At 44.9% G+C, this 23,147-nt stretch overlaps 1 protein-coding gene across 4 annotated transcripts in view; it reads left to right on the top strand.

Annotated features, from left to right (window-relative positions):
* The first annotated feature begins 254 nt into the window (after positions 1–254).
* Positions 255–23,147, top strand: part of CHCHD6 (coiled-coil-helix-coiled-coil-helix domain containing 6) — a 172,627-nt gene continuing 149,734 nt past the window's right edge. For all 4 annotated transcript variants that reach the window (XM_026650328.2, XM_026650326.2, XM_026650327.2 and 1 more), the window contains exons 1-4: positions 255–409; positions 2,772–2,913; positions 4,240–4,309; positions 6,339–6,483. In XM_026650328.2, the coding sequence (XP_026506113.1) occupies positions 320–409; positions 2,772–2,913; positions 4,240–4,309; positions 6,339–6,483 (447 nt within the window). In that variant the 5' untranslated portion in view covers positions 255–319. The remainder of the gene's footprint in view (positions 410–2,771; positions 2,914–4,239; positions 4,310–6,338; positions 6,484–23,147) is intronic.

Here is a 23,147-nt window from a genome sequence, read left to right as displayed (position 1 = left end):
GCTAATTCAGGCCTGAGCTGGGCTCGCAGAGGTTAGGCCGCCCCCTCTCATGCTCGCTGCTCTCCTTGATCGCCTCATGCTGTCCTATCCCGACAGAGCCCTTGGAGGAACATCGACAGCGACCAGACTACAATTCCCAGCCTGCCCCGCGGGCCATCGCCAGGAACGTGCCTCTCCATTGGCTGCTCCTGTGCCAGCCGCCAATGAGACGCGGGTTTGTTGGTCGGTGAACTAGGGAGAGTTTGTGTAGCTGAGGAGGCTGCGTGCCCCGGCTTATGTGAGGGACGGGGTGGGCTAATCCCCATCGAGCCCCGCCGGCATGGGGGGCAGCGAGAGCAGCCACGGGAACAGGAAGGTCTCGTTCGGGCTGGATGAGCAGGAGCGAGTGCGGGTGCTGCAGGGCATCAGGGTGAGAACTGCCTGCGCTGGGGATGAGAGGAGCTGGGTGAAGGAGCGGGGCAGGGGCTGGGGAGAGAGAGGGGCAGGGGCTGGGGCTGGGGGGAGAGGTGCTGGGTGAGGGAGAGGGGCAGGGGCTGGGGGGGAGAGGTGCTGGGTGAGGGAGAGGGGCAGGGGCTCGGGGGGAGAGGTGCTGGGTGAGGGAGAGGGGCAGGGGCTCGGGGGGAGAGGTGCTGAGGGGCTGGGAAAAGCGAGTGACACCCAACCATAGTATTGTTGCCATTATAGTGAGTTAAAAGGCATCCCTCCCCTCCCCGTGCCCCCTTTACCCAGAGCAGTTTAATCCATCCTGCACTCTGACTTCTTGTGGGGTCGAGGAGATTTTACGTTAAGGGCAGGAGGTGGCTGCTCTGACTGGCTCAGAGAGCATCCAAGGGAAAGACCATCACCCTAAATTAATATCACCTGAGTACTATAGCGACTGGTGTAATGGTGACACGTAAGGAGATAGGAGTTGTTGCAAGTGAAGATTTTATGCCTCTCCAGGGGGGAATTGGAGCTCAGGAAGGAGGCCCCATCTACATCATGATAGGACACCCTAGAGATAGAATTGGTGGTGTCACTAGGGTGCATTTTTCTCGGTTTCTTTCTTATCTGTCTCTTTATTTCTCTTATTTATACTGCTTTCTGTATTTTTCACTCCATGCATCTGATGAAGTGGGTTTTAGCCCACGAAAGCTTATGCCCAAATAAATTTGTTAGTCTCTAAAGTGCTACAAAGATTCCTCGTTGTTATTTCTCTTCTGTTACGCTAAATTTTTGCAAATTTGCCCTATTTCCTTTATGCCATTTGTATCCCATTTGGCTGCCTATTTGCTTAGCCCCATGTGAAAGGGCCTTCTGAGTGAGACTGCATAAGATTGTTCACTTCTTTTCTGCAGCTTCCAATCACAAGGATCTGACTAGGGTTGTTTCACATTCCTCTTGTAGATCTTTGATATAGAGGAGAGTCTAATCCTAATCAATTTTCTCTTTGCTGCTGCTTAGCTGGGCCTGTTTAGCGTTCAGCTCCATGTACCAACTACACAGCAAAGTGAATTGCTTTGTTAATTTTATGTTGCTGCTCAGCTGAATGGTGGTGGAATTAGAGAAACTTGTTGATTTATGGTTATTGGTCCATTCCTTTGATCTCTAGGAGTTCAGACTAAATGGACGGCGCCCCGATATTTGTCATTATAAGAGCTCACGCTAAATGAACAGGGGCCTCCCTGGCTCGTTCATTTGAATTGCAAAGCTGAATCCAGTCACAAACTTTTATGAAATTAAATAGGCTTCCTTATTTTTGGAACTCGAAGGGCATTATTTTGTGTTTTTATAAAAACTTCAGATACTTTATAGCTAGTGTTGACAGTTCATTTTCTTTCAAGGAAGTACACTCATTTTTCTAGTTATTAATTTTGTCCTTGTCTTCACTAAAACATCATAGTCATTATGTAGATTATTTTACAGTGCATGTTGTATGATTGGAGCTGTGTTCCCTGAGATCTGTTAATAGGGTGCTGTCTGTGTTTCATTTATAGTGCAAGCAGAAGGGAATAGCCCTAAGACCAACCTGACAAAATCACAATATGTAATCAAGATGTTAAAATGCTGCTTATCTTGGGCAGTAGTGGCATAGCTAAAATCCATGTTCTGGTTTATGCTTTGAAGTGTGTCAGTGGGAGTCTGGCCTGGGCATGGAAATTGAGCACCCCTTAATTTTGTCCATTAGGGAAGAGTGACCAGTATAAAATTATTGACTGGTGTATCAGAAGAACAGTTAGCCCTGTCCATGCCATCAAAGGCAAGGGCAGAAAAGCACTCTGAATTGAATTCCCAGGAGATTTTTGGGTGCATTTTCTACCTTTCCATGGTTTTGCACCCAAGTATGGGAATAGGCAATACAATTGGAATTGGGCACATTCATCTCCTCCACTTCATTATTGTTTTGTGGAAAACTCCACCTAGACTTATAAAAGTAGGAACTGAAGATCTACTAAGTAATAATCCTTCCCTGCCTCCTCCTCCTCCTCCCCCCCCCCCCCCCCCCCCCCCCCGGTGCGTACAGGATTGTTACTTATATTTTGTTCTCCAGTTTGTTGTCCAATCTAGCTTTAAGACTCAATTACTTGAACTCCATCACTTCCTGATGTAATATATTTGCTGAATATGAATTCAACAACAGATAACTTGATCTCAGATAATGTTTTAAAATAGCATAACTAGCAGTATTTTGAAGCAGGATTAAAAAATAATTACCTGTTGAAAACTCCTCTTAATACAAAATAAAAATCAAGAATTGACTAACTTAACCTCTTCCCAACAAATTGCTCTAGCTCTCTGAAGATGTAGTGAACCGAATGAAGGAAACTTCTCAACTTAAAGGGGACCAGAGACCATCTTCTTTTCCTTCTTCCTCATCCTGTGGCACTGCACCATCACCACAAGCTGCAGAAGGGAAGCCCAAGTTTACTACAGGTATTGTCAGTCTGCGCTATGTCTGCAGTCTAAAGTATTGACACAGTTGGTCACGGAGGAGTGGTCAGTGCCTTTATAACACACTTGTACCTTGTCAGGACGTGCTTGTTATGATGAGTGGCATTTACACCTGTGTGGGTATCAGTGTGATTACACAGATTGGACATTCATATTGTTGCAAGAAAGCTTTTTTGGGTGAGGTAGACAATGTTGTATGGTAACTAGAATGGTTGGGAATCCTGGGTTCTGTTTCTGGCTCTGCCAGTGAATCTGTGTGATTCTAAACAAGTCATCTAACTTTTGAGTGCCTCTCTGTTTTCCCCATGTGAGGAATAGTAGTAATACCCATTTCATCAAATATTTGTGTAACTTCATTAATGTGTGGTAAGGTTCTTTTGAGATCTTTGGATGACAGGTATGGTAGCAGTACAGAGTATTACTTACAACCATGCTTCTAAAAGGGCATTAGTCATATCAGCTTCTTTCAGTGGACAGGGAATCTGCTGTATGTATGTCATGTTGTTCTGCAGGTTCAGAAGAGAAAAATTTCATGAGCTGATACTAGCTATTACCAGAAAGAGAAGAGGAGAAACTGGCAAAGCTCAGCTATTTAGCTGCATGCTTAATTACTTGTTTTCTCATTCAAGTCAGCTGACTCATGTTTTACTCCATGGTGCTCAAATACATATTGTTGGTAGATTTGTCATCGGTCCCATAAAAGCCTTAAACAGAAACATTCTGGGATCCAGAGTACTGCAGAGGATTGGTGAACCATTCCTTTGCTGCCAGAGACCAGCATTCATTTGTGGCCGAAGTCTTGTTTTAAAAGTGGGTTTAGTGGTGCCTCATCCTTGTCCCTGTCTGTGAATGTCCCAAACCACTTTATAATTTGGTCTCTACTTAGGAGAGACCAGTGCTGGAATAACAAAGGATGCAGCAGTTCTGGAGAGAGATGCTTTTGCAGAACTGGGGAAAAGGGGTGTAAAATAGGATTAAAATAACATGAGTGCTTGAGGTGCGTCAGGGTTGAAGTGCATCAGTATCCTCAGATGGAGGAAGCTTGCATAACACTCACTGTCATTATGCCTTATTCAAGACAGTATTGTCAGCTTCTCACTTACATCAACGCTAAATTCAGCCATAAAACTTTTAAAAAGTTATTCCTTTTTTCCCCTTGACTTTTCTTATTGTACTGTGTTCCCTTTGTAGAGTGTTGCTCATTTGATGAGAATTTTTCTCTTCCCTCTGATCATGTTTGTTCTCATGATGTGATGGTAGCCAGTGTTTTCTTCCATAGTCATCATTTGCTTCTGTTCCTTTCTTCAGGAATCCATCCACCAACTGCCAGTAGCTCTGGTCGGAAGCCCTCTGAGGCGGAGGAGGACCTGTACAAGAGGTAGGGGGACATTCTTCCTGTCCGGAGACAGCCACCTTTGCTGCCTGGGGCCACATACATGCCCTGTGTAATGCTGCATTCTAGAATTCAGTGCTGTGAAGATTGTATGTGTTGTTGTGTAGTTTGTCTTCAATGAGATCTTAATGTAGACAAAGGCCACTGGGCATATTTTGAGAGAGCATGTGACTCGTGGGCTTGGAGACAGGTAAGGGGGCTGGGAACCAATGGGAAGGAGTTTATAGAAACATAGCATTCTTTGCTCCTCCTGTCTTTCTCCACTACCCGTAGAAAATCATATGAGACATATGTTCACTGGAGCCTAAAGTTGGATCTGCCTGCTCTTGCCTCCTGAGGAAAGTGAAAACCCCTAAGACTCTTGTTGAGTCCTTGAAGAAACTTCTGCCCAGACCTCAAATCTGTTGATCAGTTTAACTCTGTATGTGACTGAGAATCTCTGTAGTTATATCTGAAATAATGTTTGTGTAGACATCTTCAGCTTCTTCTCCTGATGCCTGCTCTGCTAGACCTGGTGGCTGCCAGCCTTTTCCACTGCGCTGTGGGTTTTTCCTGTTCGGGGCATTTTGGCTTACCAAGGTGTCAGTGCATGCAAAGGTACAGTGAGAATGAGATGAGTTGCGCGAAATGCGGTCCTTGCTGTGTCTCACCCTCAGGAGTCTCTGCTGCTTGTTCCAAGGGTTCAGGACAGTAGGAGGTCCAGCTTCCCCATCGATGGAAGGTTGTCTGTTATAAAACTGTTGCCATATGTTTTTCTAGCTTCTCTAACTGCCTTTTCCTGTGTTACATTCTCCTTACTGTGTCCATGCTTTCTCTGCATGTCACACAAGTCCAGCTTTGGGGACTATGAAAATGAGTCCTCTTCAGTGCTATTGTTGATTATTCAAGCTTGTAAAAGTGGTGCATTGAACCCACTGTCCATAATTGTGTGTCTGACACACCTAGTGGACTCTCTGGGAAGTTGGTTCTGTTCTTTAAAGAGATGGTGAAATCAGAATTGCTGGTAGTCTTCAGTCCTGGCTTACTCAGCTGTTTCTGGACAGATGCTTTAGTGAATTCTGCAGAGAAAGAAAGGGAGTGGCATAGAGGTCTGCTGTCTCTCTTGTGTACTGATGAGCCTGTCTCTCTGTGCATGTGAAACTCCCAGGGTCTGAGTGGTGGTCACCTGTGGTATGAATACACTGCAAAAAAAAAAAAAAATACTGGCAGCTCTGAGTCTCAGAGCCGGGATCAATTGGGTTGGGTGGCAGGGCTAAAAATGTCAGGGTAGACACTTAGGTTGCAGTCTGGGCTCCGGGATCCTGTGAAGGGAGTGGGTCTCAGAGCCTGGGCTCCAGCCCAAGTCTGAACATTTACCCTGCAATTTTTAACCCTGCAGCCTACGCCCAAGTAGGCTGACTCTGGCCGGCCACTGCCATGTTGCAGTCTTTTATTGCAGTGTAAATGGATCTCTAGGTGTGCTAAATTTGCTCCATGGTGGTTCTTCAGGTTCAGGTGCTTAGACTGTGGACATGTCTCAAGGTTGCTTCCCTGACATCAATCATCCCACTTACTCTGCAGAGGGCTCCTTCTGCCTCACAGGGCCAGCAAAGCAAATAGATAAGGTAGGGTTGGTAGTAAAAGTCAGCTAGGCAGACAAACTTCTTTTTGTGTGACCTGCATCTTATTTTTTTAAAAGCAGCTTTATATATAGTTTATGAAATCCTTTATTCTCACTGTTTTGAGGTGACTGTCAAATATTTAAGAGCCAAACCTAACTGAACTGTAGGTTTATGTGCTTTGTGCCTCCTTGTTTTTTTAAATTGTTCAGTACTGAACTTTCAGGTCACCTTTAAAGTTCATGGTGCTCCAGAATTCCCACAGAGACCCAGGAGTTGTGAGCAGGCTTTGTCCCAAGTAAATCACACCTCTGCCTGTTCTGTTCCTGGCCAAGGGTAGGACAGCTTATCCCATGAACCTGTTGCCAGAAGTCTGCTGAGCACCTTCTCTCTGCCTTTCTTTGGCACTGATGCAGGTATGAGCGAGAGCAGGCACTGGTCCAAGAGGAACTGCTCCGGCTGGCCAAGAGGGAACGGGAGGCAGCCAGCGAGTGTCTCAATACGACCCTCCAACGGGAAAAGAACAGCACCAATGAAGAGAGGCAGAAAGCAGTTCAGCTGGTAGGTACAAAGCAACATATTTCCAGGCAGGAGGAGGGCCTGAAACCTTTCCCTTTTGAGGGATCAGTTAATTGCCATTTATTTGTGTAATGAGTTCAGCAACTGCTGCTTAGTCCCAAGTCCATGGTAGTCATCACCTCATAACTCGTCACATGCTTTTTGGCTTATGCTGTAGTTGGCAAGTCTGTCATGTAACTAACCCTATGCTGAGCTTGCATGAGAATGGTATAGCATCTGAGTACATGAAGGGGGGAGCATCGTTTGTGGGAGAGTGGAGACGGCTGGCAAGAGAGCCTGCTGCATATGTAGGGTTGGGAGAGACTAGCATTGTGACAGCCTGGGCTGGATGGAGCTCTGCTAAGATTCTTCGTGTGTGAAATGGGTATTTTGATGAAGGTACAGACTTGACCTGTCTCAACTTTGCTATATCTGGACTGTTGAGTAAAGTTACACGACCACCTGATTAGTCAGGAATAGAGTGTCTTACAGGAACTGGTAGCTTGTTCTGAACTGTAGTGGTATGAGCTGTCCCATTATAACAATGTGAGGATGATGCTTGCTACAGTGAAACTGGTCCTGGGTATCAAGGTGGATATTTAGATTAATTCACCGAGAGTCACATTGCTTATTAAAAGGACAATGTCGAGATGAGAGAGGGAACAGGGCTGGGAGTTGAGTTCTAAGATCTATTCCTGTTTTTTCCCTTCCTCTTTTTCCCATTCTCTCTCCCCCCCCCCCCCCCCTCATTTTCTATTTGGCCTTGGTTAAATCACAAATCCCTCTGTGCCTCCATTTTTCCATCTGTAAATAGATGTTGATGATACTTACCTTCTGGGGTAGGGTAGTGAGGTGTAACTTGGTTCTGAAGCACTTTGGAACAGCTGAGTATCCTAATTTATTATTGAGCCAACATGCTAGCCTGCTGCCTTTTGAGATTGATCTCCCTGATGTGGTTCATAAGTGACCCCTGTGAGGCAAGTGATTTCCTTTATGAGCAACAGCAGAGACTAAGGATGGGAGATCTCTCTGGCGGAAGGGTTAAATACAAAAAAGGAGTTGATATCTAAGGCAGGTAAGAGCTGTGCATCTGGGTGAGACATTGCAGCTGGTAAGTAGCACTTAGTCCATTCTCACCAGGAGGATGATAGTTTCTTTCATAAATGTAATTAACGGACCCTTTGTAGAAAGTGGCAGTGAATTAATTTCTAAATCTGAGGAGATGACACGGCTCAGTGAGAGAGCCCTGGAGTGAGAGACACAAGAGCTGTCTGGGAAGAATGTGACTGAGGTGTGTCAGCATTATCACTGAAATGTGCCCTTATGGCTGGAACAAGCTAGGACCTGACTCTTCGGGTATGTCTACACTACAATTAAACAAACACCTGCGCCTCCTCCATTGACAATTTGGGCTCGGGCTATGGGGCTATTTAATTGTGGTGTAGACGGTTGGGCTCGAGCCTGGGCTCTGGGACCTTCCACCTTCCCAGGGCCTGGGCTCCAGCCTGAACCTGAACATCTATACCCCAATAAAACAGCCCCATAGCTTGAGCCTCACCAGCCTGAATCAGCTGACCCGAGCCTGGCATGGGTGTTTAATTGCAGTGTAGACCTACCTTCTATGTACAAATGCTGTAATCACATCAGAGTATAACACTTAATCCTCCAGAGTACGAAGCATGGAGTTGCTGGGTACGTGACCATTTGCAAACACAAAGCGGGTTCAAATCAGATTTTTCTTGGGTAACCCATGGAAAGTAAATAGTGAATATGCAGCTTATGCCCAGAATGTGGTGGTAGGGAAACTGTGGTAAAGTTTATTGCTGTGTAATCTCCTCCATCGATCACTGACATGAAACAAATCCGAGAACCTTAGAAATCAATGAGAAATTTTGGGTTGTCTACTTTGTTCTAACAAGAGTCAGGCAAGGGTACTGGCTACTGGTTCCTGGATTTCTTCTTAAACAGGAACTTTAATGTGTCAACTCTTTAAACTATGGGGACTCTTCCATGATTTATTTCCTCTCAATTCCAGGCATCCTTTGAATACAGTATAAGGTTCCCCACTCTGGCCTCTCAAACTGCCCGACCTCTGTTCGTCAGGAATGAATGTCTTTCCACATGACCCCAGAACATCTCAGTTAGTGTTTGAAGGTCCAGAACCCCCTCCTTGAACCGTAGCTCTCACCTGTCAGTATCCTTGTTTGTCAGGATTCCTCTGTTTTCCAGCTCCTTGGTCCCTTAGTCTGGAATGGTGGCTGAGTGTTGGCTCTTGTCCTCAAGCCTGGAGTATGAGGGGAGTGATGGACTTGGACTTGGGCCATCCTTTGACCTCACTGCCTTATCTCTTGCCCCTAACTTCAAATGATAAACAGCAGCGTGTATGTTTTTCTCCCGAAACTGCAATCTGAGAGATTCCGTGTCTTTTCTGAAATCGCCATAGCCAACCCAAACTCGCCTTAAAATTGCTGAATTTGCCATTAAGTTCCCGATTGAATTTTTCCGCTTGCATGGCTATAAGCGGACCAGAGCTCGGAATGCCTTTCTACTGTTCTTGCACAAACCACGTGTATACCGCAGACTCAAGATCGGCATCATTCGCTAAACGGGCTCGTTTTCTTTGAAGGCCCTGCTCTTCATCCAGGTTATGAATGTAAGTTCTGAGCTTGTCAGCATTCTTTAGTCATCCACGAAAGGTGGACTCGTTAATGCCAACATCGTGGCTAGTCTTTGCCTGGGTTTCGCCATTTCTAAGCTGTTCGATAGCATCCAATTTCTCCTGCACCGAGTAAGCTTTCCTTTTGCCCGACATTTTTGACCTCTTTCTAAAGATAAATACCTGTAAATTTTTATTACATTATATTTATATGGCGTTCTAGGCCTACAGCAATCGACTTAGGGCTTTTCTACACTACCGCGTGGGGTCGATCTAAGATACGTAACTTCAGCTACAGTACGTGAATAGCTGATGCTCTCCCGTCGACTGCACTTGTGCTCCTCGTTCTGGTGGAGTACTAGAGTCGACAGGAGAGTGCTCAGTGGTCAATTTTATCGCGTCTATACTAAAAAAAAAAAAAAAAAATTGTACTGTACAGTACTTAAATTTGGGATCCATGGCCGCGACCGCGTTCTATCCGAATTCGCGTTATATAAACACGCGTTCTAGTGAGGGTCCGGTGTATAAATATTAACATCCGGTACAATGGGGATTATATGTGCAGTACCTCACAGAGGGGCTCTGATTCTTAATGGGTGTTTGTAAAGTACTTTGATTCTCACACGAAAGGTGCTATCAAATGGTCGAGAACAAATGTAGCTGTTTTATGAGCCCTTTTTATTTTAGCATGTGGGGCTAGGATTGCAGCTTCCTAATCAGCTTCTCCTTTACTCTGTCCCTTGGTTTTGCCCTGCATAGTCCTACCTCTCCCCAAACCAGATACCTTTTCTTTTGTCTTTGTCTCTAATTAATCACTATCTTTTTCTCCCCTCCTAGTTCTTGTATTTTTGCCAAAACAACAACAACAACTTTGCAAGTGAGGCTGCCCGCACACATCTCTTTAATCTGCTGGGGCCATTTAGCATGCATCTGTCAGCCACCCAGTCAGAAGCAGTGACTTTTCAGGCCTGCTGGCTTTAACCAAAACGTTTGAAACCAATCAATGTAGGATGGGGAGGGGGAGAAGCAGGCGGGAAATAAACGCGATTAAGCGAAGACATCTCATTACTGCTCTAGAAAGGGAGGATTATAACCTATTTTATAGGAGGATCTCATTCAGAGGCCGTGTGCGCCAGTGTTATCAGGATAGAGGGAGAGCAAATAGAATAAATGAAATTAATACTTTGAAAAGAAGCATTACCGGGATTTGAGAACTGAACTAATATGATTTGTGCAAAGCCCTGAAGTTCTTATCTCCCTGTTTAATCCCCCAAGAATAATGGTTGTCAGATTTATTGACCCAAAAGTCTCTCTTCCCATGCCCCCCCCCCCCCCCTTTAAGAGAAAAGAGTGAATTCAGAATGGGTGAGGGTAGACTCAAACCTCACATAACTAGCTTTTTTTCCCCATGTAACCAGAAGGCATTGGGTTGCTGTGTGGAAACAGGCTAGGATGAAAGCAGACCTCCTCATCTGCTGGGATGAAATTCCTCCTGCTGTGTGTAGAATGGTGGCTTCTCATGCAGTGTGTTCTTGGCTGTGCTCTACCAGCTGGGCAGAAAATCTCTGATATCCACTGATTCCTGCTCACTGGCACTCGATATGAGCCTACACTGGAATTTGGACTTGGGGGAAATCGTAACCAAATGTTGTGGTTTGTGCCCTCTCTAGTTGCTCAGGTATGTGGTGACTGTAAGTAATCATGGGCAGTCCAATTCTTTGGGTCACACTTCATGCACAGAAATAACCTAGTTGCTCTTCAGTTTTTTCCTGTTACTTTTCTTGCGATTGGAATGAGGTAAGCATGAGTCATGACCACAGTCTTGGATTTTGGAGCTGCCCTTATGATTTGCAGAACTCCAAGCTCTTGAACCTTGTCTGCACTGGTAGATCTCTGAAAATTCCCCACTGTTGTACTAGCAGTGGGAATGCTAGCATAGACTGGCCATTGGCATTTTAACCAGTGTTTTGTTTTTCTAACCCAGCTCAAAGCAGATCTAGGTGACACTGTTTAAAATACCAATGGCCAGTTCATGCATGTTTAACCACCAGTGTTAATACAGTGGAAGGACAGTTTGAGAAATTTGTCAGTGTAGGCAAGGCTTCTGTATGGAAAGGTGGGAGATGATCAGATGAGGAGTTGTCTTTCCCCTGTGGTCCCACAGGTGGAGGGGAAAGATTCAGTAACTCTGTGGGTGCAAAGCTTGTGTGGGCTTCCAGGCAATTGTTTGTTTAAAACTAATCTTGCTTGCTGTATTGCTAGCTTGTATAGCTGTATTTACATTAGTGAATTTCCCTGTTGCTGACTGCTGGTATCAGAAATAGATATAGCTGAGCTGGTGCTGAAAGTGGTCTCTGAAATGTTGCTGAACATGATCTGGTTCTGTTCACCCTTGCAAGTAAGCCGTTTTTAGTTATGGATCAGCTGCACCCTTGCTGACTCCTGTTGTCATCAACAGGTAAACTTCTTAGTGTAGAGAAGCCTTTTGAAGCACCCAGTCTCTTACCACTATGTCAAGTTTGGGTGACTGATTCAAATCCAGTTCTTTACAGCATAGCTTTACCAGTCCTGCTTTCTCTGCTGTGTGGGCTTTGCAGTCGTTTTCTAGCATGTTGGCTGTGCCCTTTCCATTTCTGTGACCAGAAATCTGTAGAGCCCTGTGCAGATACAAAAATGTAGATCTGCATCCGATCCACGATTTGCAAAAATTATCTGTGAATTTCCACATCCTGGATGCGGATCTCCGCAGATACCTGCAGATTTGCAGGGCCTACTTACTGTGGCTGGGCTGAGGCTCTGAGACTCCTCCCTGCTGGAGCCCGGTTGGGAAGAGCTGCATGGGCAGCTGGGAGCCTGGGGGGTGGAGGGACGGCCGGGGCTGCTCTCAGCTCCCCCCTCGCACCGTGGAGGGTCCGCCACGGCTCCCCAGCTGGGCTCCATGCTGGCCTGCCCAGGGAAGGAGGGGGGTGATCTGTGGAGCTGCCCGAGGGCTGCTTGGGCTCCCCGCTCAGGGTGGGTGGTGGGTCCACTGCGGCTCCCCACACTTGCCCACCCAGCTCTTACCGTGGCCAGGCTGTGGCTCTGATTTGCCCCCCTCTCCTTCCGGCCTGAGCTGGAGAGCTGTGCTGGTAGCTGTGGGGAGCATGGGTCCCTCCACCTTCCCTGGGGAGAGTGCCTGAGGGGCAGGGACATGGGCTGGGGGCTGCTCGGGTCCCCTGCCCAGGGCAGGTGGAGGGACCAAGGCTCCCCACAGTGCAGCTCTCCCCAACTGGGCTCCAGATGGCGCTAGGGAGACAGCTCGGAGCTGAAGCCTGGCCACAGTAAGAGCCGGGCAGGCAGCTGTGGGGACCCGCGCTGTGGACCCTCCACCTGCCGTGGTCAGGGGGCCTGCCCCCCGTCCCTGCCCCCCAGACCTACCTGCCCTGGGCAGGTTGAGGGTCTGCATCTTGGTTCCTCACAGCTGCCCGCCTAGCTCTTACCGTCAGAGACCTGCGCAGATACAAAATTTGTATCCGCATCTGCGTTGCTATCCGCAAAAATGGTCCATGGATGTAAAGCGGATACTCGCGAATTTGCAGGGCTCTTGAAATCTGACTATGTGAAGCATGGGTTTTTGCTTTTGCATTTGTCATCAATGAATGCTGGATCAGTATCTCTCACAGCACCATTGTAAAGCATGAATTTTGTTTCTACACTTTGGTTGTTTTTTAAAAAAAATACTAGACATGTTTCTCCATTTAACAGCAGTTTCTTTGTGGGTGGAATGGCAAGATGGATTTTTAAAAAAAAAATCAGTAAGCAGGAATTTTTAACTTAAATAACTTTAATCTTGTTTTGCATTATACTACTTTATTTTCCTAAAGAAAGGTTGATTCTCATTGGTTGGCATGAGAATTACTTTTTGGTAATCAGGAGGATACAGTGTACTTGTATACATTAATTTAAGCAATTATATAGCTTAACATACTTTATTCAGATTCTTTAATTTTTTACTTTCACCATTTTCTAACAATAAAAATGGCACATTTCTTCTTTACTAGATTTTAAGTATTTTATTTAGCTAGCAAAAAGGATACCTTAAACTTATTTTTTAATATCAGCACATTTATAAAAATGTTACATTTAAAACTGATTTATTAAACAAAGTACTATCTGTAGTTAGTAAATTAAACTGATTCTAGTTCAGGCTCCCCGCTCAGGGTAGGTTCTCAAACTGGGGGTCAGGACCCCTCAGGGGATCACAAGGTTATTACATGGGGGGGTTGCCAAACCCTGCTTTGCATCCAGCATTTATAATGGTGTTAAATATATTAAAAAAGTGTTTTTTAATTTATAAGGGGGGGTCACACTCAGATGCTTGCTATTTGAAAGGGGTCACCAGTACAAAAGTTTGAGAACCACTACTGTTTTAGTTGCTATGTCCTTCAAGATTTTAGAACTAGTAGATCTCATGTCATACCTTATTTTTATTCATAAATTGGAGGAGGGGAATGAGCTATTCTGCTTTTTTTTTTTTTAAACTCTCCATCATTCTCAACTTTCAATGAACTAGCCATTGAACTGAACTACTTGGATAAACTGAAATTAATAAAATATTCTCTCTGCACCTGTGGAATAGGCTGCTGCTGTCAAAAGCTGGTATAGCACTTCAACAGACTCTGGTTCCAGGTACTTAGTCAGTGGCTTCTGCCAGTTCAGTGGTCTGACTTTATTTAAAATTTTGGCAGCAGACATGTACTGCTTGAATATTACTATTTAATTTAATTGGCTTTAATAGATTATAAGTAGTTTAGGCATTAACATACATTTTCATAACTTAAAATTTAATTTTAAATACATTTCTTTTGAAAAATTAACCTATTTAAATTTTTAAAAAATCCAATTTTAAAAAAAATCTGATTTGTATCTATCCTGAAGTGGAACCAGGCAACAGACAAACCTGCAGCGTGGTTTCTTCTTTACGGCAGCCCAGTTCAGCTTCAGGCTGGAAGTTCTGATTAGCTGCTAACTTTATTAGGCAAATGGCTGACTGTGACTCCTGCTTTGGTGTCAGTGCTTCCAATGAGCAGATCCTGTTTCACTTGGTGACGGTAGCAGATCCAGAGAGTCTGTTCGCCTTAAGCTCTGTAAGAATGAGAGAGGTAAAGAGAATTCCAGCCTGCTGCAACTCTTCAGCAACCAACTAGGGTTGCAGCTGCCCTTCTGCAGGCCTAGGGAATCTGGCTGCCAGTGACATGTTCCCCCATATTGTGCTGGTGGGGAAATTTAATGTTGGGCCATTCCTTCACACTGACAACTGTAATTTGGAAGAATATCGCTTCATTGCATCATTCTAAAGACCAGTTACCATTCTGGCTATGCAGAAATTCCACTATTCTCACTGCATAGTTATTTTTAGTAAAACAAGGTTGCCTGGTGTGAAGTCCATTATATTAATTTAATCTACATTATCTGTCTAGTTGGCATATTGTTTTGTGTGATATTTTTGTTTGCTTTAGACCTGGAAAGATCTACACTAAAAACTTAAGTCGACCTATATTAGGTCGACTTACAGCCACTGCAGTAATTTATTGCAGTGGTTCATGTTCATGCTAGCCTCCTTCGGTTGGTGATGCGCATTCTCACCAGGACCGCGTCCACTGACCTAAGAGGGGCAGTGTGAGGAGCTGAGAGCCCGGGCTCTCAGCTCCGCTTGATGCTGCCCCCACCTGCTTTCCATTCCCTGCTCCCCCTGGCAGTCCTCCCCACTCTCAGCTCCATACTCCCTACTGGGAGTGGGGCAGCTGCCTGGGCTCCCCACTGTCCCAGCTCCTTGCCTCCCCACTGGGAGCGGGGCAGACGGGCTCCTGAGCAGCAGCCCTGCTGTGAGCAGGGAGGACTTTCTTGTCGATTTTATGGCTCCTTGCTGGAGTTGTGAAATTGTCAAGAATCACAGCCAACATCCCATGTATATAACAGTGTCTACATGGACACTGTGTCACCCTAACTACACTGACATAAGCCCTACGCCTCCCATGGAGGTGGAGTAGTTATGTCGGTGTAGTAGGGCACTTACATCGGCGGGACGAGCAAGGCTGTAAGTGCACTGACATAGGTAGGTCGATATAAGCTACCTTACCTCAACCTAACTATGTAGTGTAAACCAGGGCTTAGACAGCATGCCTGCTGGAATTGGCTCCCTCCAATGTAGGATATGGAAACATCCTCCTATTGTGTGCAAATGGGAGTTGTAATACTGTGCCTTCAGCATTCTTAAATGTGCCTCTTTGTCTCTGCTGAGGGGTCTGGACTGGTGTATGTAGCTCCAGTTCTTTTCCTCTATCTAGTGCAAGTAATTGACGGGGGGAATTAAATCACCAGGCAGTGCAGCTTCATAACTTGCTCTTTCTGCCTCCCCACAATTTAGTGCAATCTGGTCTAGATAATACAGCTCCAGAATTTCCCTCTCTTTCTCTTCGATGAGCTGAATTCCATGTGATTAGATTTATGCTCTGTCTGTTCTGCATGGACATTAAAGACTCCAAGGCACTTCTCTGGATTTGACCTGGAGTCCTTGGCCAAAACTCCTTTCCCCCACCCCTTATCCTGGGGGACAGCAAAGGCATTATCTGGCAGGGGATAAGAGGCTGCCTATGTGCTGTTTATTTTCACAGCTACCAATAGTGTAGTGTAGCGGTTCTCAAACTGTGGGTCGGGACCCCCAAGTGGGTCACGATTCCATTTTAATGGGGTGGCATTAGACTTGCTGGGAACTAGGGCCGAAGCCTGAGCCCCACTGCCCAAGGGCTTCAGCCCCGGGCGGTGAGGCTCGGGCTTTGGCTTCAGGCCTGGGCAGTGGGGCTCAGGTTACAGGCCTGAAGGGCTGTATTCCTTGTGCTTCTGCTTTGGCCCATCACTGGGGGTGATGGGGCTCGGGTGGGCTCAGGCTTCAGTTCCACACCTTGGGGTCATGTAGTAATTTTTGTTGTTAGAAAGGGATCACAGTGCAATGAAGTTTGAGAACCGCTGGTGTAGTGGGTTCTGGACCCATTTGTAAACATTGATGACCTGTCACAATCCAGAGGTACCTCTGTGATGCCCCCAGACTTGTTCCTTCCCCACTTCCCTCATGGGGTCCATCGGTGGTGTGGGGGGCCCGGAGCTATGATTTCATATACTCTCTCCAGATGTGAACAACTGGGTGGAGGGGCAGCGAGCTGAGACACCTCTGAAAAACACACAGCTCCACCCCTCCCCCCAACACACATGGCTTATGGAGGCAGAGGGTAAGGAGTGGGGGGGATTTGGGCACCTGGAGGTGAAGTGGGGAGACTGAGGGACCAGGGGTGTAGTGAGGAAGGAGCTGACGTTCTGGGCGGACTGGGGAAGGATATGGGAACAGAGGGACCTGGGGAAGGGATGGTAGGCTGATAGTTCCACAGAGAAAAAACAGCCCCGGAACATGGCCCATGAGGGGCAGAAGTTAAAGAGGTGTGGCATTTGGGGGCCTGGGATAAAGTAGGGCGGGTTGGAGGAAGGATTTGAGGAGCAGAAGAAGCTGTGGGGAAGATCTGGGGGTCAAGGTGGGGTGGTATGACGGGGGAAAGTTCCTGGACTGTGGGGGGAGGGGTACATTGTTGTGGCCTGGCCTGCAGGGCAAGACAGGGCGTATGGAAGACTGGATGCTGCCCTGTTGTGGGGAAGGGGTTACATTGGGGGCCAGCATTGATTGGAAAAAGTTACACCAACCACTTGCTCCTGATTCCTGTCCTGCGGGGCTAGCTGGGCTTTGCTCCCTGCTCTCGGCATTGTGACTTCCAGGTCACGGCAAAATTTGCGTGAGTAGTGTTGCAACCTGGCACATAGGGCCACAGCGCCATTCACTCACATTTGGCTCAGCCGGCCTCCATCATTATGAAGGAAGGGGTGGCTGGGCCAAACCTGAGCAGGGCTGTGACCCTGTGCACCAGGTCACAATGCTTGGACTGGGGAGCTGAGCCCAGCCATCCCTTGCAATCCTTTGACACATTCTGGCGACCCACTTTTGGGCTATGACTCTGAGGTTGAGAAACCTGTACTAGTGTGATTGATCAGAGGTTTGTAAGAATCTTTTTTCTCTTCCCCTTTAAACCAACAAAAATCACTTCTATTTTCTGCTACTCTAGTCTTCTTTTATCTCCTGACTCTGAAGGTTAATTTTGTGTTTGGAGGGTTTGTGCAGTTTTCAGCAGCTGATGGTCTAATGCGAGCTTCTCATTTTTATAGCTGCCTTGGCCAGAGGACCTTATCACTGGGCTGGCCTCTTTTTAAACCATATAGCTGCAACAAATTGAAGTCATCTGTGGGGCTGCTTGACTTGGTTGCCTTTCTCGCATTTTGTGTGTTTTTGCTACAAAGTTCACTCATTCCACAGAATCTGCTGTCAAAATAGTTTGTTCTGGTTTAGAAAGCCTGCACTAGCAGGGGTTGCAATGGGTTTGGGAGTTTCAGAATCTCTTCTCTATTGGAGCTGTGGAATGATGGATAAATCACTGATTCTTTGAGGAAAAGCCTTAACATCTAAAATAGAATTTTAGTTTTTCTTACAGTTGTGAGTGGATTTACTGCTCACAGCAGTGAGTGCCTAATTGCAGTAGCTGGAGCCAAGGGCAGTGCAGGTCACTACTGTAAAAACTTATCCAACATCACTCTGCCAATGCACCTTAATCTTCCCATAGAGCACTCGCAGGTGTTCCAGTCCTTAGCTCTGTCAAAGTATTTCTGTTTTGACCAATAGCAGCTTATTCTATTTATTGTCTTGGACCTTTCATGAGCAGTAACTTTAAATTGTGCCAAAAACCGTGTGTCACAAGCGACCAAAGAGTGGCTAGAAGACCGTGGGAGTATTGATTTCCAGATGCGTTAAAGTGTATAAACTCCCTGTTCCACTATGATCCTTGGTGCACTGCCATTGTCAAGTCCCATAAAGTTAAAACAGGTTAGCTTTAGAGTTACAGCAAAGCTATTCCATCTCTGAGGGAGGGGAGCAGAGGAAAAAGAACATGGCCACAAATTGTTCAATTGACAAACAAATGCAAGGTTAATAAATTGATACTTGACAGTGAATGAATCCATCAAAGCTACTCCTTGATCATCCTTTTATAACCAAAGGCCAAAACTTCATGGCATAGGTGGAATTCTGTTCTTATTCCCAGCAGTCATTTTCTGGCATGAGTACCAGTGCTCTGATTCCACATGGAAGGCCTGGTTAGGCATTACAGCTCTTCAAATTGAGAGAGCGGCACCACCTCTCAAGGTATTACATTGAAGTTTCAGTAGGTAGCCCCTTTTTTTTTTTTTTTTTTTTTTTGAGTTTGTATTGAACCAATGTGGTGCTTCAGCAGGTACCATCCTTCATATGAAATCACTACAGATCCCATGTCACTTTTTGTAAGATTAAAAGTATTATTCTCAATGCCCGACTCTAATTTCAATTTGGGCAATTGCTCTGCCTCTCAAAATATTGAGATGGGTATGGAGTGTTGGGAGAAAGATGAGATGGTGAATTTAAAGGGTATACGCTGGCTAGCAAATGATCTAACTTACATGAAATGAAAAACTTGGTGGGTAGCTCTGTGTTTCCAGATAATGTGGAAACTAGGTGAGGAGCATCGCATTTGACCGATTCCTTTCATACTACCTAAACACCCCAAAATCTAACCAAGGCCCTCCCACTTCTCACACCCTTCCATCCTGGTAGCTTAATTAACTTTTTGTTTTGTTTTTGTTTTTGCTTTCTCAACAAGTCCTGTATGAAGTGTTCCTGAGGGGACTGCAAAGGATGATGGCGATTAGCCTGTGATTGAGATGGAATAATATCTATGTATCGTTCTGGGGGATATAGTGAGTGTACATGGTGTAGTTGGAGAGATAAAAAGTAGCAGTAAGGAGAGAGTATGTGTGTGTGGTTTTACATTTTAAAAATAAAATAAAGTAGATGAGGATTAAAGAAGTTGATGTGAAGAGCAAATTCCACTTGAGGCTTTTCTCCCAGTTAGTGTAGCTGCATCCTATCATTCCTGCACAGCTGCCAAAGCTGGGTACCCGAAACCTGCTTTTTTTTTTTTTTTTTGCTGATCAAGTTTATTTTCTTTCTTCCTAGCTTCCTGCTCCCTCCCTCTCAATCTCTTTTCTTCCTCAAAGCTGCAGGACAGTTTCATTGCGTTGCCTTCTCTTGGTGGTGGTGTTATCAGGTGCGTGTGTGCGGAGAGTGAGATTGCAAGCGCCACTGTTCTCCGGGACTTTAAGTATCAGACAATGTTTTACACCGCGTCCCATTCTCTAGCTGGCTGGTTGGACATGATGTTGGTACCTTATCTTCATGCTGACACACACTGGACATTAATAGAAATACATTGCTGAGGCACATGTGTGGAATTTCAAGCAGCCTCTCTAGCTGTTGCTTTAGATAGTCTATTGTGTGCTTAACCTCCTCGGAAGGGGTTTAGATGAGAAACCAATAATGTTAACTCTTGGGTGTCTGAGTGGGGTTTGTTTGTTTTTTTAAGTTTCCTATTAGAATCAGTATAATTTCTTCCAAATTGTGTCTGTACATACCCATGTGTAGTGGAATTTCACTGTTTTTAAAATAGTCCTTCCATGAGCACCATTCCTACTTCCTGGTGCAAACTCCTGGAAAGAATTTCCTATGTATATTACACAGTTAGGGAGGATGTGAGAAATATGTGATCAGAGGTAACTGAGCTCCTTACAACCAGTCCAACTTTGTCCAAAGTCCATCCCTATATCATCTGAGCCCTCTAACTGAAGGGCGTGTCAACTAGTCATGTGAATCAGACTCCAGCTGCTGTTTTTTATGGCTGGCATTCTTTCTGCTTTTGGGTCATGTCAGGATTTTGATTATAATTCTATAGCATTGTTCTGTGCTTGTTCACTGTGATTCTCTGTGTATATGTGATATATATTATATGCAAACCTTGGGTAGTAATGCTGCTTAAAAGGGGTTCTGTGAAGGCTGGTAGAGTTCAGAATTTGACCTATTAATTGTTTTCTTATCAGATAACGAAGTTAATAGAATTCTTTAAAAGTCACCTGCAAAAGAGACAAACAGTTTATGCCTTTTTTGCTTTTAATTAAACAATGGATAAGGTGGACCTAAAAGAATGGGGAGGGGAGGGTATTTATTGGGTTTTTTGGGGATGGGGTAGGGAGGGAAGTGTGTTGATTTTCTTTCTTTTGCTTTTGTGTTACATTTGAAATTCAGGCCCTATCTAGCTTGAAAAACTCTGTGGTGATAGGAAAACTTAGAGGAATGACATCATTAAGAATTGAGAGTGAAAACCGGAGCAACTGAGAGGATGGGGAAGATCTTTTAGTTATGACAGTTTTAAAACTTTTTTCGTTTAACATCTACTAAACTTTGGTGGTAAATCAACACTCTGGAGAAATGATGTATTTGTTAAAGTTCCAGTGCTCCTAAAATTAAAGATATGACAGCCCTCCGTGTATGTCCTCTGAGACATTGAGTAGGTCTTCAGCTGCTTTGGGATATGAGGAGTCACTGCTGGCTTACCTGGCTCAGAGCATTCATCTAGCAAACAAATCTTCAGACTCCGTCTTTCTAAACCTGTAGGTTTGTTTGGTTAGTTTTTTTTTTCAATGAATGAAACAGATGCGATCATTGGCATTCAGCTCCTCTTACAGTAATAATGCACACCCACAAATTAAAACCATACCACTCCATATTAGATTTCCCCCTGTGCAAATTCTAGAATCCCAGCATGAGAGTGACTGGCTCCAACACAACCTGTTCTCTTATCAGTTTAACGCTTGTAAATTTATTTTCCAAAATATTTTAGTTCTAATATTTTGTGTGTGTGAGAGAGCTCGAGCTCTATATACGAGGAAATATCCTATATAATTTATTTTAATAGGGAAATGGAATCTCTTTTTGGGGGGGGTGGGGACAGGACATTTTACTTTTGCCAATCCCAATTTTGCTCATCAACTCCCCCCCATCTCCATGTATAAATGTGACATTTTAAGTGGTTTAAACCTGAGCCCATCTTATAATTCTGTTCATAGAAGGCAGCTGCTTCTTTCCAGAACATCCCCACCTGCTCAAGAGTTTTTCATTCTTTAATTGATCATTTTATTGTCTAATTTTTCTAAACTTCATGCACATCAGGGATATCAATTTGACAGTCCTGAAGTCCACTTTCCACTTGATGAGTGGAGCACAAGACTCCCTGCGCTAGAGCCACCTCCAGGAGGAAGAGGAGAGTTCAGTATCCATGCCCCAGTCAATACTTGATGCCTCTACCAGTGCCTGTAGCACTGTGGGCATTTCTCCACTGGTAACTGAACCTGAGACCTACCAACTCATCTTGCCATCTGATGGCTGTTCGATAGCCTGTGTAGCTCCCAGACTGCTGGTCACTATGACCTTGGTCCAAATTGGAATTGATGATCTAAAGAAAAAAACCCTCTTTATCCCATTCTCACCCACCTAAGCTATTCTGCTCCATTATTTTTTTTAAAGAGGTTTATAAGAAATTTGTGTGGGCAGCCATACTTTCCAGAGATGAGGCAAAATCTAGAGTTTGAAGTTAATATTTTAACTGTAATGAGTCCAGGTACACCATAACTTTCTGCTTGCCCAAATTAAATTGAGACCATTAGCTGTGTTATAACTTAGCTATAACCGGTCCTTTCCTAGTGTTAATGAGGAATCTGTTAAGGCACCTTGAGGCAAAGCAACTCTAATGATCTTGGTTACCTTTCTGTTTTGTGGAGATTGGACTGGTGTGCATGGTAAACGCACTACTGCCACAAGCTGTTGACATACTGACTGTTCCCTTGAGAAAGGAAGCTGGTTCACGGGGTACCCAAGGGATTGTTCAGATAGGATTGAGGCAATTGGAGGAGATCACCTCCAGCTCATCTGCTCCAATATGAATTTAATATATTTTAATTTAAATGCTTCACAATCAAACTTGAATCTCAGGGATAGGCACATGCAGATGATCACATTTGTGCGCACACATTTTAAGTTCCATGTTTCAGTTGGTTGCACCCTTCGTTGAAGGGCAGGACTAAGCTCTTCAGGCAGGGAATGTCTTACTCTGTTCATAAAACATGATGAAAACTTACAGCAGGGGTAGGCAACCTATGGCACGCGTGCCGAAGGCGGCACACGAACTGATTTTCAGTGGCACTCTCACTGCCCGGATCCTGGCCACCGTTCCGGGGGGCTCTGCATTTTAATTTAATTTTAAATGAAGCTTCTTAAACATTTAAAAATCCTTATTTACTTTACATACAACAATAGTTTAGTTATATATTATAGACTTGTAGAAAGAGACCTTCTAAAAACGTTAAAATGTATCAGTGGCACGTGAAACCTTAAATTAAAGTGAATAAATGAAGACTCGACGCACCACTTCTGAAAGGTTGCCGACCCCTGACTTACAGCTTTAGTAAAACAAACTGGTTAATAATTGAACTTCATTAATGTTGCTCCACCAGGGGTTGCTATTGAGCTGTACTAGGCTCCCTCTTGTTGTTCAGCAAGTCATTTGCCTATTTAAGGAGCTAAATACCCAGGCTGAGAGTTGAACCTGGGTCTCCTGCTTGATAATTCACATTGCTTGTCACCAAGTCAATGCGCTGACCCCTAGTCTTGAAGTGTATTTTAAATGTGTATGTTTCTACATACGTATAGCTGCCTTAAAGTAAGTCTCCAGCTGTGTGACGCTCTGATCTGTTGTTGGTTTTCCACTTGGTTAGTGGCCCTGGGTGAACTTGATTCCCATGAAATCTTTTGCATTCCCTAGGAGAGTATGAGTTTGTCGTGACCCTTTCGTGAAACCTGTCATGAAAACTCTCAGGCTGGCTAAGTGTGACTCTCTCTTTCTCTAAAACCCAGTGGTGCAGGCAAGAGTCCGATAAGTAGGATCAAAACAGCAGGTGCTTCTAGAGTTCTGATTTCTCACCATAATACTCTACCCTTTGCACTTAGGGCCCAGGAAAT

Source organism: Terrapene carolina, unplaced genomic scaffold (assembly GCF_002925995.2).
Source record: "Terrapene carolina triunguis isolate 2854851 unplaced genomic scaffold, T_m_triunguis-2.0 Scaffold89, whole genome shotgun sequence".
In the NCBI taxonomy this organism is placed as follows: domain Eukaryota; kingdom Metazoa; phylum Chordata; order Testudines; family Emydidae; genus Terrapene; species Terrapene triunguis.
Note: the sequence above shows the minus strand (reverse complement) of the source record. Positions and strands in the feature narration are given on the sequence as shown.